At 35.5% G+C, this 24,915-nt stretch overlaps 3 protein-coding genes across 7 annotated transcripts; 1 reads left to right on the top strand and 2 right to left on the bottom strand.

Moving 5' to 3' along the window:
- The first annotated feature begins 34 nt into the window (after positions 1-34).
- LOC132193118 (tol-Pal system protein TolA-like) lies at positions 35-3,203 on the top strand. Of its 3 annotated transcripts, none has more exons than XM_059613520.1 (8): positions 35-344; positions 730-884; positions 941-1,074; positions 1,153-1,340; positions 1,399-1,533; positions 1,586-1,637; positions 1,692-1,733; positions 1,794-3,203. In XM_059613520.1, the coding sequence occupies exons 1-8, from the start codon at positions 168-170 to the stop codon at positions 1,844-1,846; spliced, it is 936 nt and encodes a 311-aa protein (XP_059469503.1). In that variant the 5' UTR covers positions 35-167; the 3' UTR covers positions 1,847-3,203. The 3 variants fall into 3 exon arrangements, with proteins under 3 accessions (XP_059469503.1, XP_059469502.1, XP_059469504.1); XM_059613519.1 differs by having other exon boundaries at positions 1,689-1,733; XM_059613521.1 differs by having other exon boundaries at positions 37-344; positions 1,165-1,340; positions 1,689-1,733.
- A 44-nt stretch (positions 3,204-3,247) lies between these two features.
- On the bottom strand, positions 3,248-17,523 carry LOC132193116 (proton-coupled amino acid transporter-like protein pathetic). Its single transcript, XM_059613517.1, has 10 exons — positions 17,424-17,523; positions 14,240-14,295; positions 8,247-8,347; positions 6,958-7,056; positions 6,546-6,903; positions 5,706-5,981; positions 4,982-5,160; positions 4,760-4,923; positions 4,295-4,429; positions 3,248-4,237 (listed from the first exon to the last, which is right to left on the bottom strand). Exons 2-10 carry the CDS (start codon positions 14,240-14,242, stop codon positions 4,002-4,004), a joined length of 1,551 nt encoding a protein of 516 aa, XP_059469500.1. The 5' UTR covers positions 14,243-14,295; positions 17,424-17,523; the 3' UTR covers positions 3,248-4,001.
- Positions 17,524-18,011: 488 nt separating this feature from the next.
- LOC132193115 (leucine-rich repeat protein SHOC-2-like) lies at positions 18,012-23,430 on the bottom strand. Of its 3 annotated transcripts, none has more exons than XM_059613514.1 (12): positions 23,095-23,430; positions 22,665-22,984; positions 22,444-22,613; positions 21,605-21,894; positions 21,395-21,547; positions 20,991-21,102; positions 20,877-20,931; positions 20,722-20,828; positions 20,530-20,667; positions 19,461-19,629; positions 18,361-18,555; positions 18,012-18,169 (listed from the first exon to the last, which is right to left on the bottom strand). In XM_059613514.1, the coding sequence occupies exons 1-9, from the start codon at positions 23,320-23,322 to the stop codon at positions 20,531-20,533; spliced, it is 1,572 nt and encodes a 523-aa protein (XP_059469497.1). In that variant the 5' UTR covers positions 23,323-23,430; the 3' UTR covers positions 18,012-18,169; positions 18,361-18,555; positions 19,461-19,629; position 20,530. The 3 variants fall into 3 exon arrangements, with proteins under 3 accessions (XP_059469497.1, XP_059469498.1, XP_059469499.1); XM_059613515.1 differs by having other exon boundaries at positions 19,461-19,619; XM_059613516.1 differs by lacking the exons at positions 18,012-18,169; positions 18,361-18,555; positions 19,461-19,629 and having other exon boundaries at positions 19,652-20,667.
- Positions 23,431-24,915: the final 1,485 nt, after the last annotated feature.

Here is a 24,915-nt window from a genome sequence, read left to right as displayed (position 1 = left end):
TGTGTTTTGTTCCGTGACGTCACGCCGCGTCATCAGCCAGCTCGGCTAGCCACAGCTGAAAGTATTGAAAGGCTGCTGCAAATTATCCTAGAGGTGGCCGAAGACGTCGTGGTGCCGCCGCAAACAGACTTTTACGTGGACTCAATTCGGCCGCCGAATAGATCGAAATGGAGACTAGCGCGTGGCAGTTGATCTCAAGCACGCAGTACGCCCTGCCGGTGGTGCTGGTCGTCTTCTTGGCCGTGGTCGTTTTCGCCCTCGGCTTCAGGAGCAGCGTTGAGCCACCTACACTCGCCTACCTGGAGCAGGAGAAGAAACCTGTCGCCAAGAAAACCAAAAAGCAGGTCCGAACGATTGCCTGCGCGTTTATAACTCCGACTAAATTTTTTTGATTTAAATTTACGTTTCAATTAACACATTTAAATCTAATGGATCTGCATGCATGGGTTGTACACGAGGCACATTATAACGAGCTTCACATTTTAACAGATTTTTGAAAATTTTTATACAGTTCTTTAGAGCTTCTGCAATTTTTCTGAAACTTTTTCATTCCTGTATGTGTTTCAAAGCCAAAAATTTGATTGATTGCTGGAAATTTTCACTTTCGGTTTCCGGTGTGATATTATTTCCATGGATTTTCCTGTCTTTGTTCCATAGAAATTTCAAATAAATTTTTATTTTTCCATTTGCTTGGTTGAACAATATTATTAATTACTTGTTATGCTTTAGAAACCTGCAAAGGAAGAAGTGAGAGAGAAAACTCCTGAGGTGAAAAAGCCGGAGAAGAAGCAGCAGGAGAAACCTGCCAAGAAGCAGCAGGCCGAGCCTGTGGTGGAAAAGAAGCAGGAGAATAAGAAGGAGCAGAAGACGATTAACAATAAGACGTGAGTGTGCCAAGTTGGAATGTAATACAAATCTAATTACGAGGTGGTTATTTTAGTAAAGAGAACAACAAGAAGAGTGCAGCAGCAGCGGCTGTCCCGAAACTGGCCGAGGAAATCAAGAACAAGAAGAACGAGCGCAACCTCAAGAAGCTCAACCAGTCCGACGAGAAACCCCTGGACTTTGACGATGGTAAAAATTATAAATCAATATTTATGAATTTAATTATTTTCTTTTTTAAATTCTCTGTATCTTAATATTCTAATTTAGTTGAATCTGCAGGCAATTGGGTGCAAGTTTTGTCCGGAAAAGACAAGAAGGTGAAACAGGTGAAGCAGGAGGAGGAGAACTCGGCTAAGGCCAAGAAGAAGGCCCAGAAGGAGGCCAAGCGCATGGCTGCCGAGTTGCTGGCCAAGGCCAAGAAAGACGCAGAAAACGCCCAGCAGCTGGCCAAGCAGGTAATTCATCTCTCTTTGGTACTCTGATTTATTTGATTTGGACTTTGGATTGATGCAGGCTCAGCAGCAGAAGCAAGAGATTAAAAGTGCAGAGCCTGAGGATGAGCCCGAAGAGCGCGAAATCAGCAAAAAGAGGAACCGCAAGGGCAGCACCAGCACCAAGAAGGCCGCCGAGCCGGAACCTCTGCCTGAGGTAAAACTGAAAATTCAATTTTTATAAACTTCTATTGATCAAAACTTCTTAGGTTGTCAAGCAGCCAGGCCCTCTAGCTTCTAACAGGAAGCCTTCCGTCGAAGGTATTTTGATTTTACAAATTAACGTTGGATCTAATTTTAAATTAATTTTAGCAGAGGCTCCTAGTGCTCCTGGAGTGGCTTTTGATGAAGTTGGGGGTACTTAGAATTTTTTCCAGCACTTAATTTAAAACTAACCAATGTTTTGATCTTCCTCAGACTGGCAGGAGAATAAGCCGAAGAAGAGCAAGAAGAAGTCGAGGAAGGATTAGTTTAAGGGGAGAAAGACGGTCGTTCGAGGCATCCACGCAAACCAAAAGACATGAAAATTGGTGACCTTTCTTTGCTCATTGAGTTGCATTCGTCGCGATGCCAAACAATTCTCCCCGCGGGAGTGTTGATTTAAATACGAATGATTGCCTTGGAAGGAATTTCTCGAAGAACCTCCCTTTGATTTCTCGTCTTCCGACCGCTCGTTGGGTTTGCTGCACAAATAATTTGGTTTTTCGAAGAAAAAGAAGTACAATTTATTAGCATGATGCCGAGTCTTAAATCGAGAGAGTGGGTGCAAAATTTTCGGATGTTATCACTAAGGGTACAACTACGAACATAAATATATCTATTTTTAAATCTGGTTGTGAGTGCGTGAGTGTGATTCCTTGAACTCTGAGCATTCCCATGATGTTTCCACTTTCCACTCCCGATCTTGTTTTCCAAACTCGCTGGCAATCTGTGATTAGCATATTCTCGAATCGACCAAAAATGAAAAAAATTGAATCCGTCGGAGCCATTTGTTTACTTTTTTTAATTGTTCCGAGGAGTTGTGTGCAAATCCAACTAGCTCTGAAGTGTGCCAAATTTTGATTGGTACATTTTTGTGGTGGTTGAATTTTGATAACATTGAGATTACAGTGTAAGTAATCAAGTCAGTCAGCAACCATCCCTTAGGTGTTCAACATTTTCCAGTCCGTTTTAAATCTTGCTTGGAGAATAGTTTTCTATCGAGGCATCTATTTTTGTGACTCTCCTCAGTCATTTGTCAAAAACTGATCTTTTCCAACCCCAATAAGCAATTAAATGACGTAAAATGAAGTAACACTTATTTGCCAGACTGGCTTGCAAATAGTTGTATTTTAAATGTTGTTGAGAATTTGTCACGAAAGTGAACTGGCTTAGATTTAAAATCACTAATTTTAGGGGAACTTAGGTTAAGAGTCGAGAGACTGTTTGCTGATTTTTGCCCTGGCATCGATCGATGCGAATTCCGTTTGACCCAAAAGACCAAAAATTTCAAGTGACCCGGGGCCACTCGCATATCTCTAGAGTTAATTCAAGTGACTCATTTGGTTCTACCCCCAATGCTATACTGACAGTGCTATATATATTTGAGATAATGGTGACCTGTTTTAATTCCCCACTTAATTACCTGCAGTTTTTTTAATGTGTTAATTTTCACAATTGTTACATTTTTTTCGCTTTAATTTTATTTGATGGGATGTTTAACTTTTTCACATTTTTTTGAGAATATATTCGTGCTAATTTATAAGGGCTGTTAATTTTTCCTTTGATTTACATCATGTTTGTTACTGTGTATGTGATAAGATAAATAAAAAACAAAAATAAAACTAATCTGGCTGTTTTTAAATGTGATGCTGGAGAAATAACACAATCGGTTCAAAGCTCTCTTTCAATGATTTATTTATTTCCTTCCAAAGATTGGTTGTACAAAAAATTGGCCCCACACAAAGCAATATTAGACATCAAGAACCGAGGCTGGGGGCGCATTAAAAATAAATTGCACATTCAGACATTTTTTCCAAATAGTTAGCACGGTGAAAAGTCAAAGATACAGATTTTTCCTTCACTTATACACGCAGAAATGCATTCGAAGCAGCAACCAAATCTGCCAATACAGAGATAACATTTTTCAGATAATCTGGCTCAGTGCACAGTCCAATTCAGAAGTCCAGCCACTTTGAAATGTTCTACATAGAGAGAGTCGCAGAAAATCTACCAAAAACAACTCATACTGTCTCTGAGCAAAAATGCATGTCTCAATAAAAAAAGATTCTATAGGAAATTTAACACTCAGCTCAATAACTTAGCTAATCAACATCAGACCTAATAAATATAGCTCTTAATTCTTAATTTCTATAAACTAAAATTAATAATAGGAAAGATTTATTGTGTTAATTCTCGTAGCTGAAAAAAAGAAAAAATTCTGCTGTAAAGTTGTTTGCAACTTTTGGGAAAAATAAAAATAAGAATCCGGATTTTGATCTTCTTCTTCAGGACCGGCAGATTTGTAGAAAAGACTTATTTATGAAAAATAGTTTGGTGAAGCAACAAATTGCTTGCTCTCATTATGAGTTTTTGCTTGATGAATTGTGCCTATATTTGCCAAGATGGATCAAAATTTAAAAAAGCTCAGCCCGCAATTGTGGTGGCGTCGACGGGCGCCAAAGTGGTGGCGATGGCTTCGACCACACTGCTTGTCACATTGGCGATGGTTTGATTGATCATGAGGTACTCCTCCTCAGGGTGGGCCTTGTGGTCTTCACTGTACACCCTGGCAATGTCCTCCAGGCTGGTGATGGTGCCGAAGATCAGGGCCATCACTCCGAAGACCATCACAGCAACATTTTTCCACAACCGCCACTTGCCTGTCCAATTTTTAAATTATTTAAATCCATTCAAAACTAATAAAAAATCGAGCTTACCAGGTCCGAGACCGTCCTCCCAGAAAGTGACCATTTCGATAACTGCAGGGCAGATCAGTCCAAGGATTGAGAAACACAAAGCGCCAATGAGGCCGATGAAGGGTCCAATGGTTGGCACAGCCACAGCCAAAGCAACTGCAAAAATTGAATATTTGTTGCATTAATTAAAATATATATATAATGATAATGTAATTTTTATCAAAATTTTAATAAATAATAATTTGATTTACTGCGCAAGATAATTTTTTATGAAAATGATTTTCTAAAAATCTAAATTATCATGTTTATTTTTCCAACTCGATCGACCTATTTTATTTATGAACTTAGTTTGAGGACAAAATAACTAAACAACATTCACTTCAATTCCTTTCAAGATTATGAAAAAATCTCCAAAATATTGAAAAATAAATAAATTCATCATCTAAATTCTAAATGAACCTTTAAACTCCCTTTAGAATAGCATACCTGTCAGAGTGACCAGCACGGTGCGCAAAACATATTCGGCAATTCTGCTGCCCTTGTAGCGGTCCTTGACCCCGTCCCAGCAGATCTCAAGGCACACAAAGAACTGCAGTCCGTAGGTGCAGAAAACAGCCAGGGCAATCAAAATCTTGACCGACTGCGCCAATCTGGAGAAGCAAAGTTTTTAAAATTGCTAAATATATGAGTTTGAAAAAAAAGAATTACATTTCGTCTGTTGGTAGGTTGAGAGTGATGGAGCCCTCGGTGTCGTCGCCGTATTTCAGGTAGCCGAGGAATCCAAGCAGGATGTAGATCAGGGTGACTCCGGCCATGCCCTGGTTCAGCACACCGGCCAGACCAAGGAAGTGACGGGGATTTTTCATGTTGTTCTCCAGAGGCATCACCTTTAATAAAAAGTGAAAAAGTTAAAACAATTTCTGTTTGATTATTTGAAATAAAAAAAGACACCACAAGAAAAATCTCTAACGATCGAGAAAATAATTTTAATTAAAGATATTTTATTTTGATGGGTGTTTTTTTTTTTTATCTAAAAATTATTTTATCAGCTGGAAAAACTGAATTTATAAAGATTTCTTAAAATTTAATCTAGGCTAAAAATTTAGCAAACCCAAGTTTAACCTCAACCTCAAATTTAACATTTTCTATCAGAACTTTAAAATATATTTTTATTGAGTATCCGCGGTTTATACTGCAAGTTTAATAAGGACCTTTGAATTTGCTTCAGGATCAATCACGAGAGAAAATTTTCGGCCTAGGACAACCATAAATCCAGTCTGAATCTTTATTCAAGTCAAATAAATTAACCCCGAAAATAAACAATGCTCAAACTTGATTGGTGATTTCTATCGGCGCACCCTTTCTTTCTGCTTTTGCAATAGTGTAAGCATCAATAAACTTTAAAAAAATTTAATAAAGAAACTGCACTTGCCACTCCGATAGCTTCCATGGCGAAGATGACGATGGAGAAGAATTGGGGCATTCCGTAGAACCCGTTGAAGTGGGGTCTCTCGGAGGTCGCGGGCAAGTCCTGGGTGAGGTAGTAAACCGTGATGCCCAGACCGCAGCCCATGAGACCGTTGGCCAGCATGGACACGGGCGCCAAGTACTTGAGGTTCGGCACCCAGCTCAGCAGGATCAGCGGAATGAGCAGGGCTGCGATGTAGTATCGCTCGTTCATGAACACCTGGGTGTGGTGCTCAATCACCTTGTAAGGGAGTAAAGAATACAAAATTAAAGCTGTTTCACATCAAAGCATTCAAAGGATTTAATCAGACAAAAAAGAAGGCTTATTACATTTTTGTGTTATAAAGAAACGCGCCAATTTTGAGAGCTAAAAAATGGAGAAAAAACTGTTTTTTTCTATAACTTTGATACAAATCTAGTTAGAATACAGTGGTTTAGCTATTCCTGGTGCAATTTAAACTCTTAAGACCAAGGGAAATGTTAATTTTAGGCAATTTTTTATACAAAAGGTTTATGAAATTGAAGAAGTTAAAACACAAGGTTTTTTGCTCAATATTAAAACCTGAAGAGTGCCAATTTATAGAAACTAATTAAAATTTTAGGCTCCAAGTGGCTCCAAGTATTATTAAATTTTATTAAATTTGGTGATTTTTTTCAAGCTAATAAAATTATCTACGTCAATTGGTGTTTAGCTTCACGTTTGTGCTAGTAAGAGAAAAATTACTTAAAAAAATCAAAAAGGTCTAATTTTTTTAGTAGTGAATCTCATTATCAGAATATCTCATTAACTGGATTTGATATAAACCTGCTGGAAGTTGCTGGCGATGATGACCGTGTAGACGCTGCAGGTGCCGAAGTAGGTGAGGAAAAGGCTGACCAGGATGGTCATCCGTGAGAGCTGCGCGTACGGACGGCTCCATGCGGGGCCGTGTCTGAAGGAGACGGTGCCGACGTCGGCGAAACTCATCGCCGTCACCCTCGTCCTGGCGTACAGGGCGTGCGCGCACTTGACCAGGATGTACGAGCAGTGCGTGCAGATGATGGCGACGAACACGGTTGCGAACACACCCATCGTCAGGCCGGCGTGCTTGAACGCGATCGGCATCGCCAGGATTCCCGAGCCCAAGCTGGCCTTCAGCAGGTGGGTCAACGTGTCGCAGTCCCTGCGAGACAAAATTCAAAATTTGTGCGAAAACCAAGTTGAGAGGAAAACTCACGTTGTTGGATGGTCGATTTTTCTCTCTTTGAAAGGGTCAAATGGAGCTTCGGCAGGTGCTTTTCGAAGGGCGCCATCTCCATTGGCTTCGGCAATGTACCTTTTCAAACAAATTAAATAAAATTACAAAATTACAATTAAAAAAGAAAAATCTCTTAAAAAAATTGTAAAATCTATTCAAGTTTTGATAGAGGAAATTTTTTTTCTTTTATTTAGTAAACTATGCTTGTTTCAAATTAAACTTGTTTATTTTTTTATTCTTTTTAAATTCTTGATATAATGTAAAAAAAATGAAAGAAAACCCTCAATTTTTCATTTTTTTCTTTCTCCAGAAATGACAACATTAAATTTATTGCCAATAGAAATCAATTCTTTGCGCTGCTCTGGTGACTCATTGTCTCAGACCAAGACACCGTTTTTTGTTTTTTGTATCCCCTGCGGTTTCAGTTTTTTGTCGCCCACTCGCTCTCTCGGTTGAGCAGCCAGACAGGTCAATACATCAGAGGCGATTAAGTGCAAACAAGTGGAATTATAATTTATTTTGACTTTGATATTATATTATTATTATTTTTCCCCAAAACTTGATTGCGTGTCGCATGTGCGGACGGCGAGTGATCGTCCTGAACAACCTCATTTATATTTAAATTAAAGGACAGAAATAAAAAAAGTGCTCTTTGTGTTCCACTTGTTCGTGCGAAATAATGCATTCATTAGTGCCGCGGTTCGTCTCTCAACAGAGGATCAATTTTGACACGCCGTCTGTCGCGCCACAGAAAGAAGAGAAGGAGAGAAGTAGCATTGATTGTGAGACAAAAAAATTAATGTATGATTTCCATCAAAAATATTTAAAATTTAGAGTTTAATCGGTTTTATTTTGCTACCTTGATTGAACTTATTTTGTTATTTTGGTGGGATTTTTATCAATTTTAGTGAAGTTCATTTTTAGGAATTTCTTAAATCGTTCAATAATGACCTCATAATTATGATGCCTCATTAGAAATCCACAAACACGAATTATCATCAAAATTAATTAGATCGTTTATCCTTTTTTTAAGCACAAGTCCCTCCTTAATTTGAGCAGAGCAAAATGCGTCTGATAAATTAAAAAGCCGTTTTTATTTATGATAAAAATAATCTTTTTCAATAGAGTTCGCACGGAATGATTTGCTAAAACGGGCTATCTGCCGTAATTGGAAAAATTTTGGGTCAAAGAGATAAGTTTATCAGCCTCTCTTGAATTACAAACAGAATGAGTGATTGCGATAATTTCACACTTTTCTTAAAACTTACTTTCCCTGAACTCCCTCGCCGATTCCGGAAACGTGATTTTTAACTCCATCCTTGGGTAGGAAAGTCTCCAATTCAGTCCCTTGCTCCGCTTTGCTGACGTCCTGTAAAAAGTATTAAAATTTTAATTGACCATTAAAAATTAAAACAATCGGTCAAACTTGTCGACTTATTTGACAAAGTTTAAAATTTAATTTACGGAAGCGCTCATTTCAATTGGAAATTTCATAAATCCACTTCAACCAACTGGCCAGTGTCAATATGATTGACCCGGTCTATCAATCTACAAAACACGCGAAATTCTATCATGCTTTGGGCAACATAAAATATTTAACGACCTTGGCTATACTTTGGATGAACTTTGAAGCATCGACCGATCAACTCTCGGTTCTAATAAAAACTCTTCTTAAATGATAAAAGTATTTTATTAAGTTATTTTTTCTCGTCTTGTGGTTTTCTGATTCATTTGTTGTGCTGCAAACGTGACGAGCACGTGGTGAAAAGAGGGGTCGAATTCTTGGACGACCCTAATTTAAATTTAGCAATGCACAAGTCGCGCGCACAAAGTTATCTCTCTTGCGGCGAGAAGTAAATTGTTTCAATTTATATAAAATGAGTCATTTTACGTTTGAAATTGTAGCACAAACAAGGGTAATTTTAAACATTTACAGTTAAAAAGAACAACAAACAAAGAAATATTTTCCACTTAATTAGAAGCTGAATTTCATTTTCTTATTTCTACACACTTGAAGTTTTCGTTTGGCTTGGCACTGAGAAATGGAAACTGGGCCAGGGAGAAAAATGCGCTGAAAATATGTGCCAGTTTTATAAACTGATCTCTGGCTTTTCTCTTGCGAGCTCTGAAAGTGCGCCGTTCGCACCGAATGAATTTTTCTTGGCACTCGCTAGGCAATTAATTATTTTGTTGCACATCAGCAGATCAAGGCCCGAGTTTCTTTGCAAAATCAACGGAAATTCAACGTCACTAGGTGTAGAAATGAGGAGAACTTACTTCGTTTTAGAAAGAAATTTCCTCTAAGCAAAATGTTTAACTAGGTAAAAAGATTTTTACTCCACAAAATTATTTCTGGCAAAAGATCTCATTCAGGCTTCAGGCAACATGATTTTTTTTCTTTTTAAATTGAACTTCTTTGCAACATAGTCTTTGAAAATTAGTACCGTCATCAAAATAAACGCACTAAAATAAAGCAAAATTCTTGTTCAATAAAATTAATAAACTTATTGATTAATTACGATAAATTAAAACTTCTTGTTGTTAGACATTTTTGGTCTGAAATCTGTGATTAAAAAATATTTGAACCAAAAAATCCCTTTTAGTGCAGGAAGAAGAAGTTTTTTAATTTAAATTTGAAACGAAGAGGAAATTGCAGTAAATAATACATTATGTGTCCGTGTCAGATGGTTGCGTTTCAGTGCTTTGCCAAACCCAAACACTTTTCAGGCTTCTTTGCGCTAATCTCGTTTTGCATTTTGCATCCTGAAAAGCGATCCCTCTAGGGAGAGTGAAATTTGAGATGCGGAAGGAAAAGAAAATCAGCTTGAAGTAGAATTTTCTTCAATAAACCTTCTTTTCGCTGCTCCAGTTTTGATTAATTTTACGACCAAGTTGGTCTAATTGGCGTTTAGCAAACCAGTAGTTATCTGACGAGTCGATAATTTATGCAGAGTTGATTTTCTGAAACGGGACCCGCCACCGAGTGTAATCGATCCGACTCAATTACGCTTACAAGAAAATTGCAGGTGCGCGGAACAGCGCCCAAGGGGATCAGATTTTTCAATTCGCCTTGCCATAAAAATTTATGTATAAAGTTGTTTACAAAAGAGTTTGTAATAAAAAAAGGATCTGTAAATAAATTTCAAACATTTCAAATTGCGTTGTTTGACAAATTTAAGATAAAATTTGACGATTTTTTTTAGCATTTTCAAACAGTTTTTGCATTTAAAACTACACTGGTGTTAAATTCTTTATTTTAATTTTTAATTTGCTAAACTCTAAAATAATTCTGATGGGAGATATTTGCGAATTGACTCACAGCGATTCAAAATAATTGAGACGGACTTCTTTGGGCTTTTTCATGCAAAAGGATTTTCACATTTAGGATCGTATTAATTTTAAATAAAAATTTCAGGTTTATTTTGAGACTTGATACCAAAAATCTAAATTTTCAATTAATAGCTAAACCAGGAACTTTTTAATTTTTAAAAAATAATAAATTCCAGCAAAAAAAATCCTTTTATATTTGTATCGAATATTAAAAATTTCTCTATACATGTTGTGGTGAGTTTTGTGAGCTTTAATTGGCCGCGAAGCACAACAAGGCGTGTGAGAGCACACAATGCAAACGATCCCGAGGTGTCAAATTGCTAAATATGGGCTCAGCAGCTGCCGCGAGTGGGTGGGTGGGCGGCTGTGGCCCCGCAGACTTGGGCTCCGCGCCAGCCACACATTTTTTTTCCTCTCTCTCTCTCTTGTATTCGCAAAACTTGTCCTGCCAGAGAGAAGAAGAAAATAAAGGTCGTTTACACGACGCCACCTCTACACAGGTACATATAAATATTTCTCGGAGCCTTTTAAATTCGCATCTGCTTTAGAGAGAGATGACGCCAGCTGAGCTTCAATGCCATAATAAATGAATAAAAAACCTTCAAATTAGCTGAAAGATTTGGTTTTTTACTCGATACAACCCGATGATATCAAGATTTCATTTATTTATAAAATCCTATAAAAATCATAAAATCAAGAAATACGCATACCCGTCAAGCGCGCCATTGATTAAAAATGGCTCAAAAAATTTACAATCATCACCAAATGAGCATCAGAAAATTTATTTTTAATCAGATTTAAAAGATGGAAAAAGTATGGAGCTTTTGTTAAAAATTAATTTATAAACAAAACACTTAATTATTTTTACTTTTACAATAAAAAATCTGCGTTTTAATTATTTTAATTATAAATTCTTTTTTCTGGAAATATCAGATTTTAGATTAAAACAGATCACAAATTACTTTTCCCCAATATCTATTATCTGAAATCATTAAACGGTTTTGAAAAAAAAAAATTTGCAAAATTCTCTTAGAAAAAAAGTAATCTATCTTTTTGATATTATTACCTTTTTATTTAACCAAGATTTATCCATAAAATTGTTATAAAATAGTCCTGTTTTTTTGTCAAACAAAAACTGGCACGACGGGTTCCCGCGCGCTTCCCATCCGATGCCAGTTTTCTAAGAAGCTGATAAGCATTGATAAGCGCGCAACGTGTCGCCCCCCAAATGTTTGTTTGGCGTTGTGTGTTGTGGCGCAGGACTAGATTTCGGTTTAAATAAGAGATTATGCATTTTTTACCCATTCGGATATTTCACGCACCTTTCTCTGATTTGATCGTTCATATCTGTAGTTCGTTTCTTCTTTTTTTAATTCAATTATTTCGTCACAGATTGACGCACTGCATAAAAACAAACGATCAAAACATTCAAATAAACGACCGCCCGCATGTTGTTCCAATTCCTTATTTGGAGTTAATTTAGAATACAAAAAAGTTACGAAATGCAAATTGAGTGAATCTCAAAATCAGTCTGTTGCCTGCAAGATTTTTTTCCACACCAAGATGCTGAAAATTCCAAATCACTTGACGTGAATGATAAATTTTTGTCACTCTCAATAATAACATGAATTATTGATGCGCCGGTCGCCGTTTTAAATTTATTTATAATTAACGCATTGTTTCAAGTGCGAGTGACAGCAGACGAGAGACGCCTTTTGAAATTTAATTCAAAATGATCGCTTCAATTTTGTCATGACGCTCGCAGTTGAAGACGTGATCAGAAAATTCAATTATAAAAAGATATGATAATTGGAAGAAGAGTTATAAATATAGCAGAGCCAAAAAAGTATCGAATTAACTTGATCAAGAAATTTTTGCACTAGCAAATAATTAATTTACTAGAGAATTTAAAACTCATTATTTCCATTTTGCTTTTAATTTACAGACGTTTTCTTTAAATATGAAACGAATTTAATTTCGAACAGGAAATTATAATCAAAGTTTTTGTAATTTCATACATTTTTTAAATATAATCAAGCAATTATCAATTCTCTCAATTATGAAAATAGTAATTATTTTGTGAAAAAACTTATATTGACAATTTTTTAAGTAAATCTAGATTCGAATCGTTTGCGAATAAGGGAAAATTTCAGCGACTTGAATCATTCGTTCCAGCCGGTCTCACGCGGCGTAACGTGGCCGATCAGCTGCAAACACAAATGATTTTTATTTCGCCTCTTCGTGACCCTCCAGCTAACTTGCATGGTCTGGACGACGCCGATCAATAGCCGGAATAAATAGAGTTGCCACGCGTTATGACGAAGGAGCCCGCGGGTTCAATGTTTGGCCCAAATTCGGTTCACTTGAAATATACATTATACTGACGAGAGATGCATGAATAATTTCTAAACGTAAAATTAATCAGCAGATTTGAATCGTGACATGAGTTGAAGCAGTGAAAGTTTTTGCAAATGAACCCTGCGACCAGAATTAATTTTAGAGCCAGATGTCTGGACAGTTTTATTAATTTTTGCAATATTTTAGAAATGGTCATAATTAAATTTAAGAGGGGTATTTTATTTAAAATTCAAAACTGCTTTTATCCATTAATTGCAGTCAATTAATCAATGAATTTGGTACGCAATTAATTAATATTAATATTTACTGAATTTTCATAATTATTTAAAAAAATTAAATTATGACTTCCTTTAAAATGGTTTTTTTTATTTGAAGTAATTTAAGTGATCAAATATTCTTTTATTAAAATTGCAATACCTACTACTGCGGTGGAAGAATTGCTTAGTTCATCATGTAACATACCACGTGGTGTAACGAAAAGCTCAATATACTGCGTCTTTCAAAAGGAAACTTTCTTGCTCTTGTTGAATGAAAGAGAATCGGACAAACGGATTAAAAGTGTGTGTTTGTGCGCGAACGACCGTTGTTGCCTCATCGTCTCAAGCGTCTGTCGCGCAAAGTTCACGTTGTTTGTGAAAAGAAAAAAAAGACGAGAGATGTTTACGCCATCAATCGACTTGTGGGGCTCATTGACTGCAAATAAAGAGAAGCGGCCGATCTATCCCTATTCAATAATATATGTACAATTCATTTTTTACTCTAAATATTTATGATGAATTTTTATTCCAAAAGAATGAAAAGAATTACAAAATTATAACATTTCTATACAAGATTTTCCAGAAAATTTTCATTTTTTTTTAATCTTTCCGATAAAGAGAGCATTGAAAACAATCTTTTTCAGACTTGCAATTTACAAAATGTGAGTCAAAGTTTACTTCTTTCATTTATGAACTCATATTAATATATCAACGCATAATTACAGAGACAGAGTTTATTTAAATTCAAATTACACGAGTAGAGTGAAATGTAATTAATCTTAATTGTTTCGGACAAATAAAGAACAATAATGATTATTTATCAGATTTTTTTTTTAATTCCCAACAAAATGATTTAATTTTGTGACTTCCTATTTGTCATGAATAAATCTTGATAAAACTTAATAATTATTTAATTTAATTTTTCTTCTGCTTGAAATCTGCATTCCAAAGCAAAACTCGTGACGACTGAGCTGAGCTTTTCGTACGCGTCCGTCAACAGCTCAAAATAATAATGGGGCTGCTTTATCTGCGCACTATGTGGTCATTTGTGACGCTCGAGGACACTTTGCCAAGTCGAGCCCACCAAATATTGAAACGTGTGCTCAAGAAAAAAGCTTTTCACCCACTATTGTAGAGCAAGCGCGGCGACCCAAATAGTAAAAATCCTCTGCCCGATTTTCAAACGTCTTTTTTCGTCTACCTGCTCTGCTCGCCCTCAAGACAGATTTACAACCCTCGGCGGGGGGTGGCAAAGGGGAGGAAGAATGCGTTTCTAAGAAAAATAAGCGATACATTTCGGAGGGAAAGAGACTCACCATCTTTTGTTTGCTCTGTCAGTCCGCACTTGTTGATTTTGGCAGAAGTGTGGGTCCTGAAACGACAACAAGATTCACTGGTTATTTCCTGCTTTCCATTGATATTCAGAAATTTTATTAATTAAAATTATTTTTATTTGTTTTCTCCTAAATTTTGATATCAAATTCAATAAATAAATAAATCAAAGCTTCAAATTTCAGATTAAAAGTAAAAAATAACTATCATCATGACCAAAAAATTAGGTCTTTATTAAGAAAAATTCATCAGTTTTCTTCCACTTTTATTTTTACAATAAAATCTAATTCTTAATGATATTCCTAAAGAATTGAATTTTTTTACAAAATGAATATATATATTTCCTTCCGAGCTATATCATTAAAAATTGTAAATAATACAATTCTTTTGTGTTTCTCTGGTAAATTAGCCGAAATGAATTTTTCGCTTAAAATTCTCTCTCGAGTTAATTAACGCAGCACAGAAATAACTTTTTGTAATCTAGTTCTGTCTGGCCTCTCTCTTACAATAAGTCTTTCATTTAAAAACTCTTTCCTCCTCGAGCAATTATTCAACCAACGCGTGAATTCTCCTTTGATGCACTTTGGCACTTTTTGCGGAATCCGCTTGACTTGCAAAATGCAGTCAACTGACGAGCGATTTTTCGTCAGTGACCTGGAAAGACCGGCCGGCGAGACGCGGTGGCATTTCTAAAATATCTTCGCCTATCTTTGTCTTTCTTTGACAGAGAGGTGTGCCAAGGGAGAGATACATCAACTTGCGAATCGATACTAGATTAATTGCCTTTCGCAGTTGCTGACGCGCCCTTCACTTTTGAAATTTATTTTAAGAAAAGCTTAATAAACTTTCTTGAATTTCATGTTGAGATTTTTTAGGTAGCATCATAAGAATATAATTGAGGAAGAACAGAATTTAAGACAATAAACTTTTTTAATTTTTTTTTTCTTTAAATTGGCCAGACCAAAATTGATGAAAATTTCACCAAATCAATATTGAAAAAATAATATTAAAATTGAGATATTTATTGAAAATGTGAATTCCGCAGTAAATATTTTCACTCACTATCAGTGAAAGATCCAGGTTTTTTTTGCAAATAATTCAGCCTGATAAGATTGTATGACGTTTTTCCCTGATATAATCAAATTGACGCACGGGTCGCGCCCCAAGAGAATTCCGAGAGCATCAATTTATATTTGGCCTGCAATTCGTGGCGTCGAAACGAAGCCAAGCAACGAAATTAGAACCACGTGAATGGACGCGTATAGTTTTTTTTCCCAGCGAGACGACGCCGCGTGCAATCACCTGATACAGCACCAACTACGGCTTAATTAACAAAATCTCTCTTGACAAAATATTTGCTCAAAGCGTTAACAAGGAGCCACTGATTGAAAGTAGCGATAAAAAAAGGCGGAGTCTTCAATTTAAATTTTTTTAAAGCATTTTTTTAAGTCATTTAATTCCCATTGTAATGTATTTTTTACAAAAATTGAAAATTTTGCAAAGTAAAAAGATGATAAAAATGAGCTGTAGAATATTATAAAATTCTTAATTTTGAAACATAGCGGATTATTTACCAAATTGCTGTAATAATAAAACTACAAAACAATTAATTTACTTATAAATGACTAAAATACTTTCCAAAAATTGCCATTTGTTATACGTCGACCATTAAAATAAAAATCAATTCTATAAAATTAGCGATTAAAATTGAATCAATGTTTACGTGGAGTCCCTGTCACTGCACGGAGCGAGAAGTTGGTCTCGCGTTTTTCTTTCGTTGGACTTGACTTTCATGAGAGGGAACTCCAGATAAGGCAAGTTGGAGATGTGTGGTCTGTCGCGTTCTGATCTTTGGAATTGTTATTCCACTCTCGCAGCATCAGCAAATAATAAAGGATCACACAAAACCGGAGAGAGACCAGTATTCTCAGTTTGCTTATTGCTGAATAAATATCTATGGCTGCATGCAAATATTTAAACTGATCGGCCCAGGAAAGAGCCTGAGAATAATTTTTTCAAAAAAATTATTATATTAATTTTTTTTATTAATTAAATAAAAATAATAATTAGATTCCAACATGTGAACCTAAAAATCTTTGGAAGATGTAAAATTGGCGAACTGAAAGAGATGTAGCTTAGGATTTTTTTGGCGGAATATATTTAATCAATCTATAATTTATTAGAACTGTAAAGGATGTGTTTATTCTTTATTTATGATTTTTATCACCTCCAAAACTAATAATGATCTCAGCGAATTTTATTAAATTTGATTCAAAAATTATATTTTACTTCTTTGGGAAAATAGATTCTTTTTTAGATTTGAGGCCTATTTAGCAGAATTTAACTTTTTACTATTGTTACTTTTTGATTATTTTTTATAATTGTTCCAAATGTCATAAGAAACTTCAAAGAAAATTATCATCTTTCAATGGCAAAAATTTTGTAAAATTAATGCATAAATACAGCTGTTAGCCTTTAATTTTTACAACAGAAACATATATCAATTAGGAAAAAAATACTCACTAGCGTTTTTTTAAACGAGGAAATTATGATTATTTGTCGATTAAACTCTCAATGCATATTATCAGAAGTAGGAAAGTGGTAAGCTTATTTAAATAAATTAATTTTCCGCTCCGAAGCGCACAGCGAGCGATAAAATTATTTGCCAAGTCATTCATCCATCACGCGCGGTGTGTTTTTGCGACCCCAATTTGGTGACGGGGGCGGCTCGGTGTGGCCAACGCATGGCAAAATCCGCTGGTCGTGTTGCATCAGCACCCCTTTCGGGGCGCCTGCGCTTATGCAACCGGCGGGGCGTGCGGCTCCGAAAACTCGGAAAATATTTCAGCTGCAAAATGTCGGCCTCAAAAGATAATGTAGAAGCAAAACTCACGTGCGAGAGATCGCTTTGTTTGCATCTGACCATTGTTTGGACCAAAAAAAAAAAAAACAGAATACGAGAAACACGTGGACCGCCATCGGAAGTGACTCATTTTTTATTTCTGTTGGTTTTGCCAACATCAGTGGAAATTTATTATCATTTTTTTTTAATGAAAACAAAAATTAAACCTAAATAAATTATTTTTATTGGATTTCAGTGAAAATGTTTTGTTCCGAATAAGTTTTTATGAATCAAGATAATTCCAGTAATGATTGAAAAATGCTTACGAATTTGTTGCTGGGACGAAGCTGCTCACCACATGGTCTGCGCCAGACTGGATTCTCGACAATCTCAACTCGACTGTTCCCTCTACAGCCCCTTCGTTGTGCGCCGGTCCCCCTCCAAAGTTTCACGCCGCCGGTGTTCAGAGTGCGCTTGTCGCGGCGGCGCCAAAAGCAGCCTCTACCGTCGAGCAGGTTGCATACGCGCAAGTGAATTAATTTTAAAGTCTTTTAGCAAAAATTATCGCAGTAAAGAATGATTGCAACCAGGAAAAGGTTCACTACGAGAAGAATCATTTCTGCACAGATGGGAATTTCTCGGTTCGTGCGCGATTTATAAATTATTTGCAATCCTTAGATTAACAATCCCAGCAAAAAATTAACTTTGCCTCGCTGTAGTTTCACGATAAACTAAATGAACAACACTTCAACACCATATTAATCGTGCAGATAAATGATTTTGCTTACAAAACCATTGTGTAACATGCGTTACCCATTTAATTATATTCAATTTTATAAAATAGCATGTATGATTTTGAGCTTAAAAAGTAGAAACGAAATGGAATTCCACAAATGATTTATTACGATTTTGCAAAATGTCAGTTAAAACAAAACAACTAAAGCTGAATTAGTAATAATTTTTTGTAAATGAAACAAAAATTACAATTTATTTTATTTTTTAGCTTAGTTTATTCATCTACGCGAATACGGAGTTCTCCGTCGTTCCGACTAGGTTCTGCACATCCCCTGCTCTGGAGGCAAAATAATTGAAACAAAATTATTAAAAAAGTAATGAAGCTACAATTAATTAGATGCAAATCCAAATCAGATATTTAAAATAAAATTTACAGGACAATTTTGAACTAAAAATCAAACGGCCTTTTTTGACAAGGGATGATTTTTATAATATAATAAAATTGTGATTTTTGAAAAGAAAACTCACAATTGTCTGCAGGCGGAACTGGCGAACAACTGGACCTGGTTCATCTGGTGCGTCCTCCCTGTCATCGTCAGCACTTGGAAAATAGCAGCAGCAACACGTTTTGATGCAAATGTTGCAGAGAATAACGCACAATATTAGGCAAACGTAGGCTGAGATAAGAAAAGCATTCTCTGCTTCTGTAGACATTTTCTAGTTCTACAAACAAATCATTTTCAATATTTTAATAAACAGAGACATAAAAATAATCATTAATTGCACAACGCTCGTTAAATTTTAATGTCTAGCTCAAGCTGTAGATTTATACAATAATGGTTAGTTATAAAAAATTTTGAATTTTGAATGAAAATTTAAATTCGCATTTAAATCAGTAAATTGTTCACTTTTAATTGATTTAAATATCTTTGTGTACAATAATTATATGTTGTAACTAAAAAGTTATTTATTAACTATATCCAATTGTACTTTAATTTGTTTTTAAATTTAAAGTAATTATTAGAATAGAGAAAAACATTTAATAATAAAAGATCAAATTGGAATTTAAAACCAAAGAAATCTTTGTAACTGAGGAAAATTTTAATTAGTAATCAGAGTAATTTCCTTAACGTAGATTTACGTTCTGAGGCGCAAGATATTTGAGTCAAAAGACAGTCAAGAAATTTCCTGATGTGATAATTAAAAAAGCTAATTAAGTTTGAAAACAAACATCTTTAAAATCACACCAATTAATTCATTTTTCCTTTTAAGACTCCAGCTCAGCGAGAATGTTTTATTTGCAAACACTTTTGCTTTCAACTTGAGTATATGAAAGTTTAAAGTTGATTACAAAAATTGAGATTCGGGCACAAAAGCAATGGGGGAAAATTGAATTTTAAGCTTAGAGTATTAAAAAAAAACTTTCATGAAATTTGTTCCAGCTCAAAACTTGACCACAAAAGGATAAATTAATTGAATCTGCCCGTATATATAGACCTCAGAATGTAATTCCACGCAAAGGCGATTATCGCTTAATCTAGTTGATAATAAAAAAGATTCAGTCATAGAATTTGAAAGGAATAATTTAATTTAAAAAGTAAAATGAAAACAACAATGTTAAAATCTACCTGAAGAGCCTTCCTTTTGCAAAGAAATGAGCTAGCGTTGACCTAGGTGCGTGTTGAGTGGAGGACTGCTCGGTGTGAAATGGAACTTGATGAGATGCTATGCGTGCATTTCATCTCTTCTTTTTCCTTGTATTAACTTGCAGTGCCTGGACCTGCAGCCTGCGTCGAGCTGAATTATATATTTCATGTAATTCCCGCGCACACGGTCTGATTACGAGATTGGCGCTTTTCACTGCCACTTAAGCAAAATTCAATAGAGCATTTTACTTTATTGAATTAATGACCATCACCATAAATAGTTTTCAATGAATATCATGTTGCCGCGATTATTTTGTTTTCCAGCTTCAATTTATAACGTTTGATGTGGAGCCATTCATTCATTATATTATATATAAAGCAGCTTGCATGAGCATGCAGTGAGACTGATCATTTCAAATCCTTTCACTAGCTCGTTTTGCTATTATCTTATAATTTGTAACAAAATTTTAAACAAATGAGTATCTGTCTAACAGATTGCATACGCGCAGAGCAAGCAATTTAATAGAAAAATGTTATTTTTTAAAGGGTGGATTCGAACCTTGGAAAAAATTTTTAGGAAAGACCATACATGGATCGATCTACAGCCAGAAAACGTTGGGTCACCGCATTATATTTTTCAAATCTGAATCTCTTATTCAGCAAAAATTGTCGCTCGCCCCTTTAAAAAAGAAAATGGTAACAGACCAATACAAAAACCAAGTCAGGTTTTCAATGTCGTTTTACATATCAGGTGACAATTTTTTTTTTAACAAAAATAGATTTAAAATTTCAAAACAATGAAAATCGCCTATAATGTTCAATTAGCGATTTGAAATTGACAACTTTGTCACATTTAAAAACAAGTTAGTGAATTTGATTCAAAATTGGATAAATTTTGGTAAGGGAAGAAGATCTATAATCCAATTACTAGAAAAAAAGACTATTTACCGTTTCAAAAGAAAGCGAAACTATGAATTATAAAGCAGGCAGTCTCTTTATTTTTGAAAATAAATAGATGTTTCATCCAAACTCTTAAAAATTAAATGCTGACCTTAATCGTCCTCTCCAGATGAAAAGCTTGCATCGTCAAATTGACCTGGCTCACTGGGCAAGTCTAGTTTAGGCAAAGTCCTAAACTCCTCCTTATTCACCCACAAGTCATCAGTTCTTTCAATTCTTCCAGCAGTGCCTTTGGATCATATTAATCATTTAAATGTTAAAAAAATTAATTATCTTTAATTACATAGTTTAGGATTGAACTTGAAATCACTTTCGTCACTGGATGAGTCCCACATCTCATCAGCACAAGCGACCTCGTACCTTCCTTTGTAGCTTTCGTCGTCAAAATCGCTGATCAAAAGTAAGCAGATTATAAAATAATTACACAAGGAAAAGTACCTCTCAAAAGAAAACGCAGCTCCGATATAACATTCATTTTCATCCGACTGAGAACCTTTGGATAATTTAAAAAAATTAAAAATTGCCGAAATAATAAATTATTTTTAACTATACCAAACTTTTCAAATGGCTTTTTATCAACAGCCGGGCCCACAAGACGATTTTCAACACAAGACTTTCGATAATTTTCCAGAAGTTCATTATATTTACTTGAAAACTCGGCATCCTGTAGATAATTGTTTAGAAATGTTAGTTTTCTCATTGCTCAAGCATTAATTGACTTACAACAATGGATTCAAAATTATTATAAGATTATCGTAGTTGCAGATTCTAATTGTAAGATAGAAATATTAAAATAGTTTCCTTTTGGCCCATCAGTTACTTAAATTTTAATAAATTTTTAACCTGTAGAATTTGGTAACCTTTCAAGAAATTATTTTCATACTTAAAATCTACTCTTTATGAATAATTTGAATCCATCATTTAATTTCAATTTTTGACCAGCGAGCTGTAATTACCTGAGTGGTGCTGAAGAAATTCATTTCACAATCCAATTTTTTAAGCTTTGGAAGAGAAAAAAGTTGGCTAGGAAAGTGATCAAGACAATTTTGATACAAATCTAAAATCTCCAAGTTCTCCAAATCCGACATTGATGCAGGGAGGAAGGAAACCTGTTGTAAAAAATGTATATATTACATGATAAAATAATTTACATCTATTAAAAAAACCTTGTTTCTGGACAATTTGAGGCAACGTAGGCGCCACAACTTTCCCATTGCCAAAGGCAAATCTGTGAGGCAGCATTTTGAAAGATCAACCCACTCCAATGCGTCCATTTGTGTGAAGCTTTCGGGCAGGAAACTGAAGAAATTTCCCCGCAAAATAATGATCCGAAGACTCGTCAGGTGGTCAAGTTTGTCAGGAAGTTTCCACAGACCCAAATTTCGCAAATCGAGGACTTCCAAGGTGCTGCTCAATGCAAAGCCAATTTCAGGACTGCTGTTGACATTTTCTCCACCTGCCGAGAAAGTGAAATAAAATTTCCATAATCAATTATATAACACTCAAAGTGTCTGAGGGAAATTGGACAAAAAAGGGGCCTGATCTGAAGTTTGAATAATGTCAAAGGAGGAGGTCAATCAATTTTAGGATCTCAAAAATAGTGTAATTTCATCCTTACACTTAAATACATTTTTCAGGCCAATCAACTTATGCTCAGTTTGCTCTTGAAGAACAAATTTAAAGACTTGAAATCACTTCAAATCTCAAATTATTAAATTTAAATTTTTTTCTTGTTAATTACTATTTATGCTATAGAATAGAGGATAATGACCATTTTAAGAATTCATTACAAGTTTGATGCAAAACTTCATGAACAGAATTTCACAATAAACCTCCGTGAAAATTTGAATAATAAAAAAAAATATTCAAAGAGCGAAATGATAAAAATTGGATCATTCTTCCTTGTTTTATTTTTTTTGTAGGTCTCTTTGGACAAATTCTGCAAAATTTCTCTCTAACTGGATCATAAAATCTCACTCGAAATTGTTCAAATTTAAGTTTTTACATTTTGAAACGGAAGTGTCTTCGTTGCCCAGATTTAAGTGTGTGATTTTCTTCATGAGACGCAAACCCAACGGGAGGCTAGTGAGTCCACAGTTCTGCAGATTCAAAGCCTTCAAGTTGCTCTGCAGAGGTGCAATTGACTTGTATCCGGACAAAATAAAAAAGCGCTGCCTACAAGAATAATTATTAAAAAAATTAAAAGATTAAATAATCATTAATTACGTGAGTGAAGGAATTTCAAAGTTCATGCAGTTGTGGTTGAGGGACAAGAGGGTGAGTCTTGGAGCGTTGATGAACCAGCCGGGCAGGCCGGTCAGACAATTGTGGTCGAGCAGGACAGTTTCGATAGAGCCAAGCCACGCCGGACAAGTGCACTCGGCGTGCACCAGCTTGTTGTGGCTCAGGTCCAAGTGCTGCAGCCGCGGAAGGCCCAGAATTGCGACAGGGACGGTCTGGAACGAGTTGTGCCGCAAATCGACCCACACCAAGTTGGTCAGCGTTTTCAGCCGGACGTTCAGGAATTCCAACCTGTTGCGCCGAGCCTATAAAAAATTTATTGATAATTCATATATAATTATTTTTGAATAATTATATGAAGATGCATATGAATTTGAATTAATTTTGAGTTTTATAAAGAAAGAGAAAAATCCACCTCTAGAACTTCTGAATCCAACACGTGCTGCAGACTTTTTGGCACCGAAGTTAACCCTTGGTCATTCCAATCGATCACTTTTTTGGTGAGTCGCGAAAACGCAGGCGGTGGATGGGGATGGAAGAGCAACAGTGGCGGCGATAAGGGTGGGATGGGCGAAAGTTTCCACGGGTCCCGTCTGCTTCGTGATGCAGGTGGGGTCCCCGCAAGCACCATCGTTTCGTCCATGGACAAAAGTGAAAAACAAAAACACAATTTTTTTTGGCAGCCGATTTACTCTGTAACAAGAATAATTATTCTTCTTGCTCTGTAACAAGAAGGCTCTGTAAACAACCAATGTTGCCAACATTTATGATTTCAAAATGTTTTATTAATTTTAGGGAATTTTAATTTTGTTAGGTTTCCGCTAGTGTTTGTGCGGCACCATGAACCAATGAAAATCAAAGTTGTGCGAATTGTTACAAGGCGGAATTGAGGCGGAAACTGGAAGAAGACAAGTTCAAACATTATGCACAATCGTGGGTGCTGCTGGCTGCGACTGCTGGAAGCTGGAAGTGCTTATGCGTGGTGCACGTCGCTTGCCCTGCAGCTAGACCCTGCTCTGCAGTGCGTGTCTGGCGACTCTGGCGTGTCTGCGTGTTTTGCGAGGCGTTTTAGAAGTTTGTATGTACTGCTTTTTTATAAAAAAAAAAAAAAAAAAAAAATAGTTGTTTACGATTGTGCAGTACGCAGGTCATGGCGAATCGGTGATCGCGGTGGTGTCCGTGCCCAGTCTACACGCGCAGCTAGTGAAGTTGTGATCTTGGACAGTCATTCGAGTTATTCATCTGCAATTCTGCTGCTTCGGCACTTATTTAAAAGGTATAATGATATATATATGGAATGGAATTAAGGAATATTGGGATCTGGGATGGGATTAATTGAGTCAACAATAACAACATCTATTCTTTTGAATCTATGCACTGCAGTTGTGAAGAAGTGAGCAGACTTAAAGCTACACAATAAATTATATTATGTATATTATAACGATTAATTGGCATTTGAGTCGGTCGAAATATACAAACACACATATATGTTTATTTTTCTGAATGAGTTTCAGTTAAATCTTAATTAATTTTTGTATATTGACTTGATGTTAAGCGATGTAGTGTATTTTAATATTTTGAATGGAGAATAAATAAATAATTATGCATACTTAATCAGCGTCTCGTTGAACTCGTCGACTTTTTTTTATAAATAATAGCAATAATAGACCACGCCAATCATCATTGTCATGATGGCTTAAAAATTCACATGTTACAAATTCGGTAAGAAATAAAATATTTATTAAAAATCGTAGGTGCACAATTAAGATAAAATACAAACAATAATAATTACAATAATTTTTTGACATCGATTCTTTTGAGAAATTGCTGCAAAATATCTTCAGCCAGCAAATTATTATTATTTATTCTTCTCAGTCGATACAAAAATATTAAATTTGAAAAAAGAAAGAATTAAGTGGGTTAAACACTAGCAGATGACTGCTAAAACGCCTGATATCAAATAGGAGACTCGGCCACCACAGTAAACCCCAATTTTATGTTATAATACTGTACTTTCTTAAGAGGTTTTTATTTACTTGAATTTACGGAAACTGTGCGAGAAAAACTTGGCTGTAAAGAATGGAAAACAAACCAAGATTTTGACGTTTAATTGAGTTATTAATTTTTAAAATGGCTCAAAAATTAATAAGGGCGATCCAAAAGGCAAACTTGGCCCTGGCTAAATGAACCTGGCCTGGGCTAATTTAGCCTGCCATTCAATTTTGCTGGTGGGCTT

Source organism: Neocloeon triangulifer, unplaced genomic scaffold (assembly GCF_031216515.1).
Source record: "Neocloeon triangulifer isolate White Clay Creek 2 clone unplaced genomic scaffold, ASM3121651v1 ptg000003l, whole genome shotgun sequence".
NCBI classification, from domain to species: domain Eukaryota; kingdom Metazoa; phylum Arthropoda; class Insecta; order Ephemeroptera; family Baetidae; genus Neocloeon; species Neocloeon triangulifer.
Note: the sequence above shows the minus strand (reverse complement) of the source record. Positions and strands in the feature narration are given on the sequence as shown.

What these genes read in the sequence shown, in the direction of transcription:
- LOC132193118 (XM_059613519.1), top strand. Translation starts at nt 168, where the DNA reads ATGGAGACTAGCGCGTGGCAGTTGATCTCAAGCACGCAGTACGCCCTG. An exon ending in CCCAGCAGCTGGCCAAGCAG is followed by an intron (nt 1,341 to 1,398) that starts GTAATTCATCTC and finishes GGATTGATGCAG; the next exon opens with GCTCAGCAGCAGAAGCAAGA. An exon ending in AGCCGGAACCTCTGCCTGAG is followed by an intron (nt 1,534 to 1,585) that starts GTAAAACTGAAA and finishes AAAACTTCTTAG; the next exon opens with GTTGTCAAGCAGCCAGGCCC.
- LOC132193116 (XM_059613517.1), bottom strand. An exon ending in AAAATCGACCATCCAACAAC is followed by an intron (nt 6,904 to 6,957) that starts GTGAGTTTTCCT and finishes TTTGTCTCGCAG; the next exon opens with GGACTGCGACACGTTGACCC. An exon ending in AACCTACCAACAGACGAAAT is followed by an intron (nt 4,924 to 4,981) that starts GTAATTCTTTTT and finishes TTGCTTCTCCAG; the next exon opens with ATTGGCGCAGTCGGTCAAGA.
- LOC132193115 (XM_059613514.1), bottom strand. Translation starts at nt 23,322, where the DNA reads ATGGACGAAACGATGGTGCTTGCGGGGACCCCACCTGCATCACGAAGC. An exon ending in TCAAATTGTCCAGAAACAAG is followed by an intron (nt 21,548 to 21,604) that starts GTTTTTTTAATA and finishes TTTTTACAACAG; the next exon opens with GTTTCCTTCCTCCCTGCATC. An exon ending in AAAGCCATTTGAAAAGTTTG is followed by an intron (nt 20,932 to 20,990) that starts GTATAGTTAAAA and finishes AATTATCCAAAG; the next exon opens with GTTCTCAGTCGGATGAAAAT.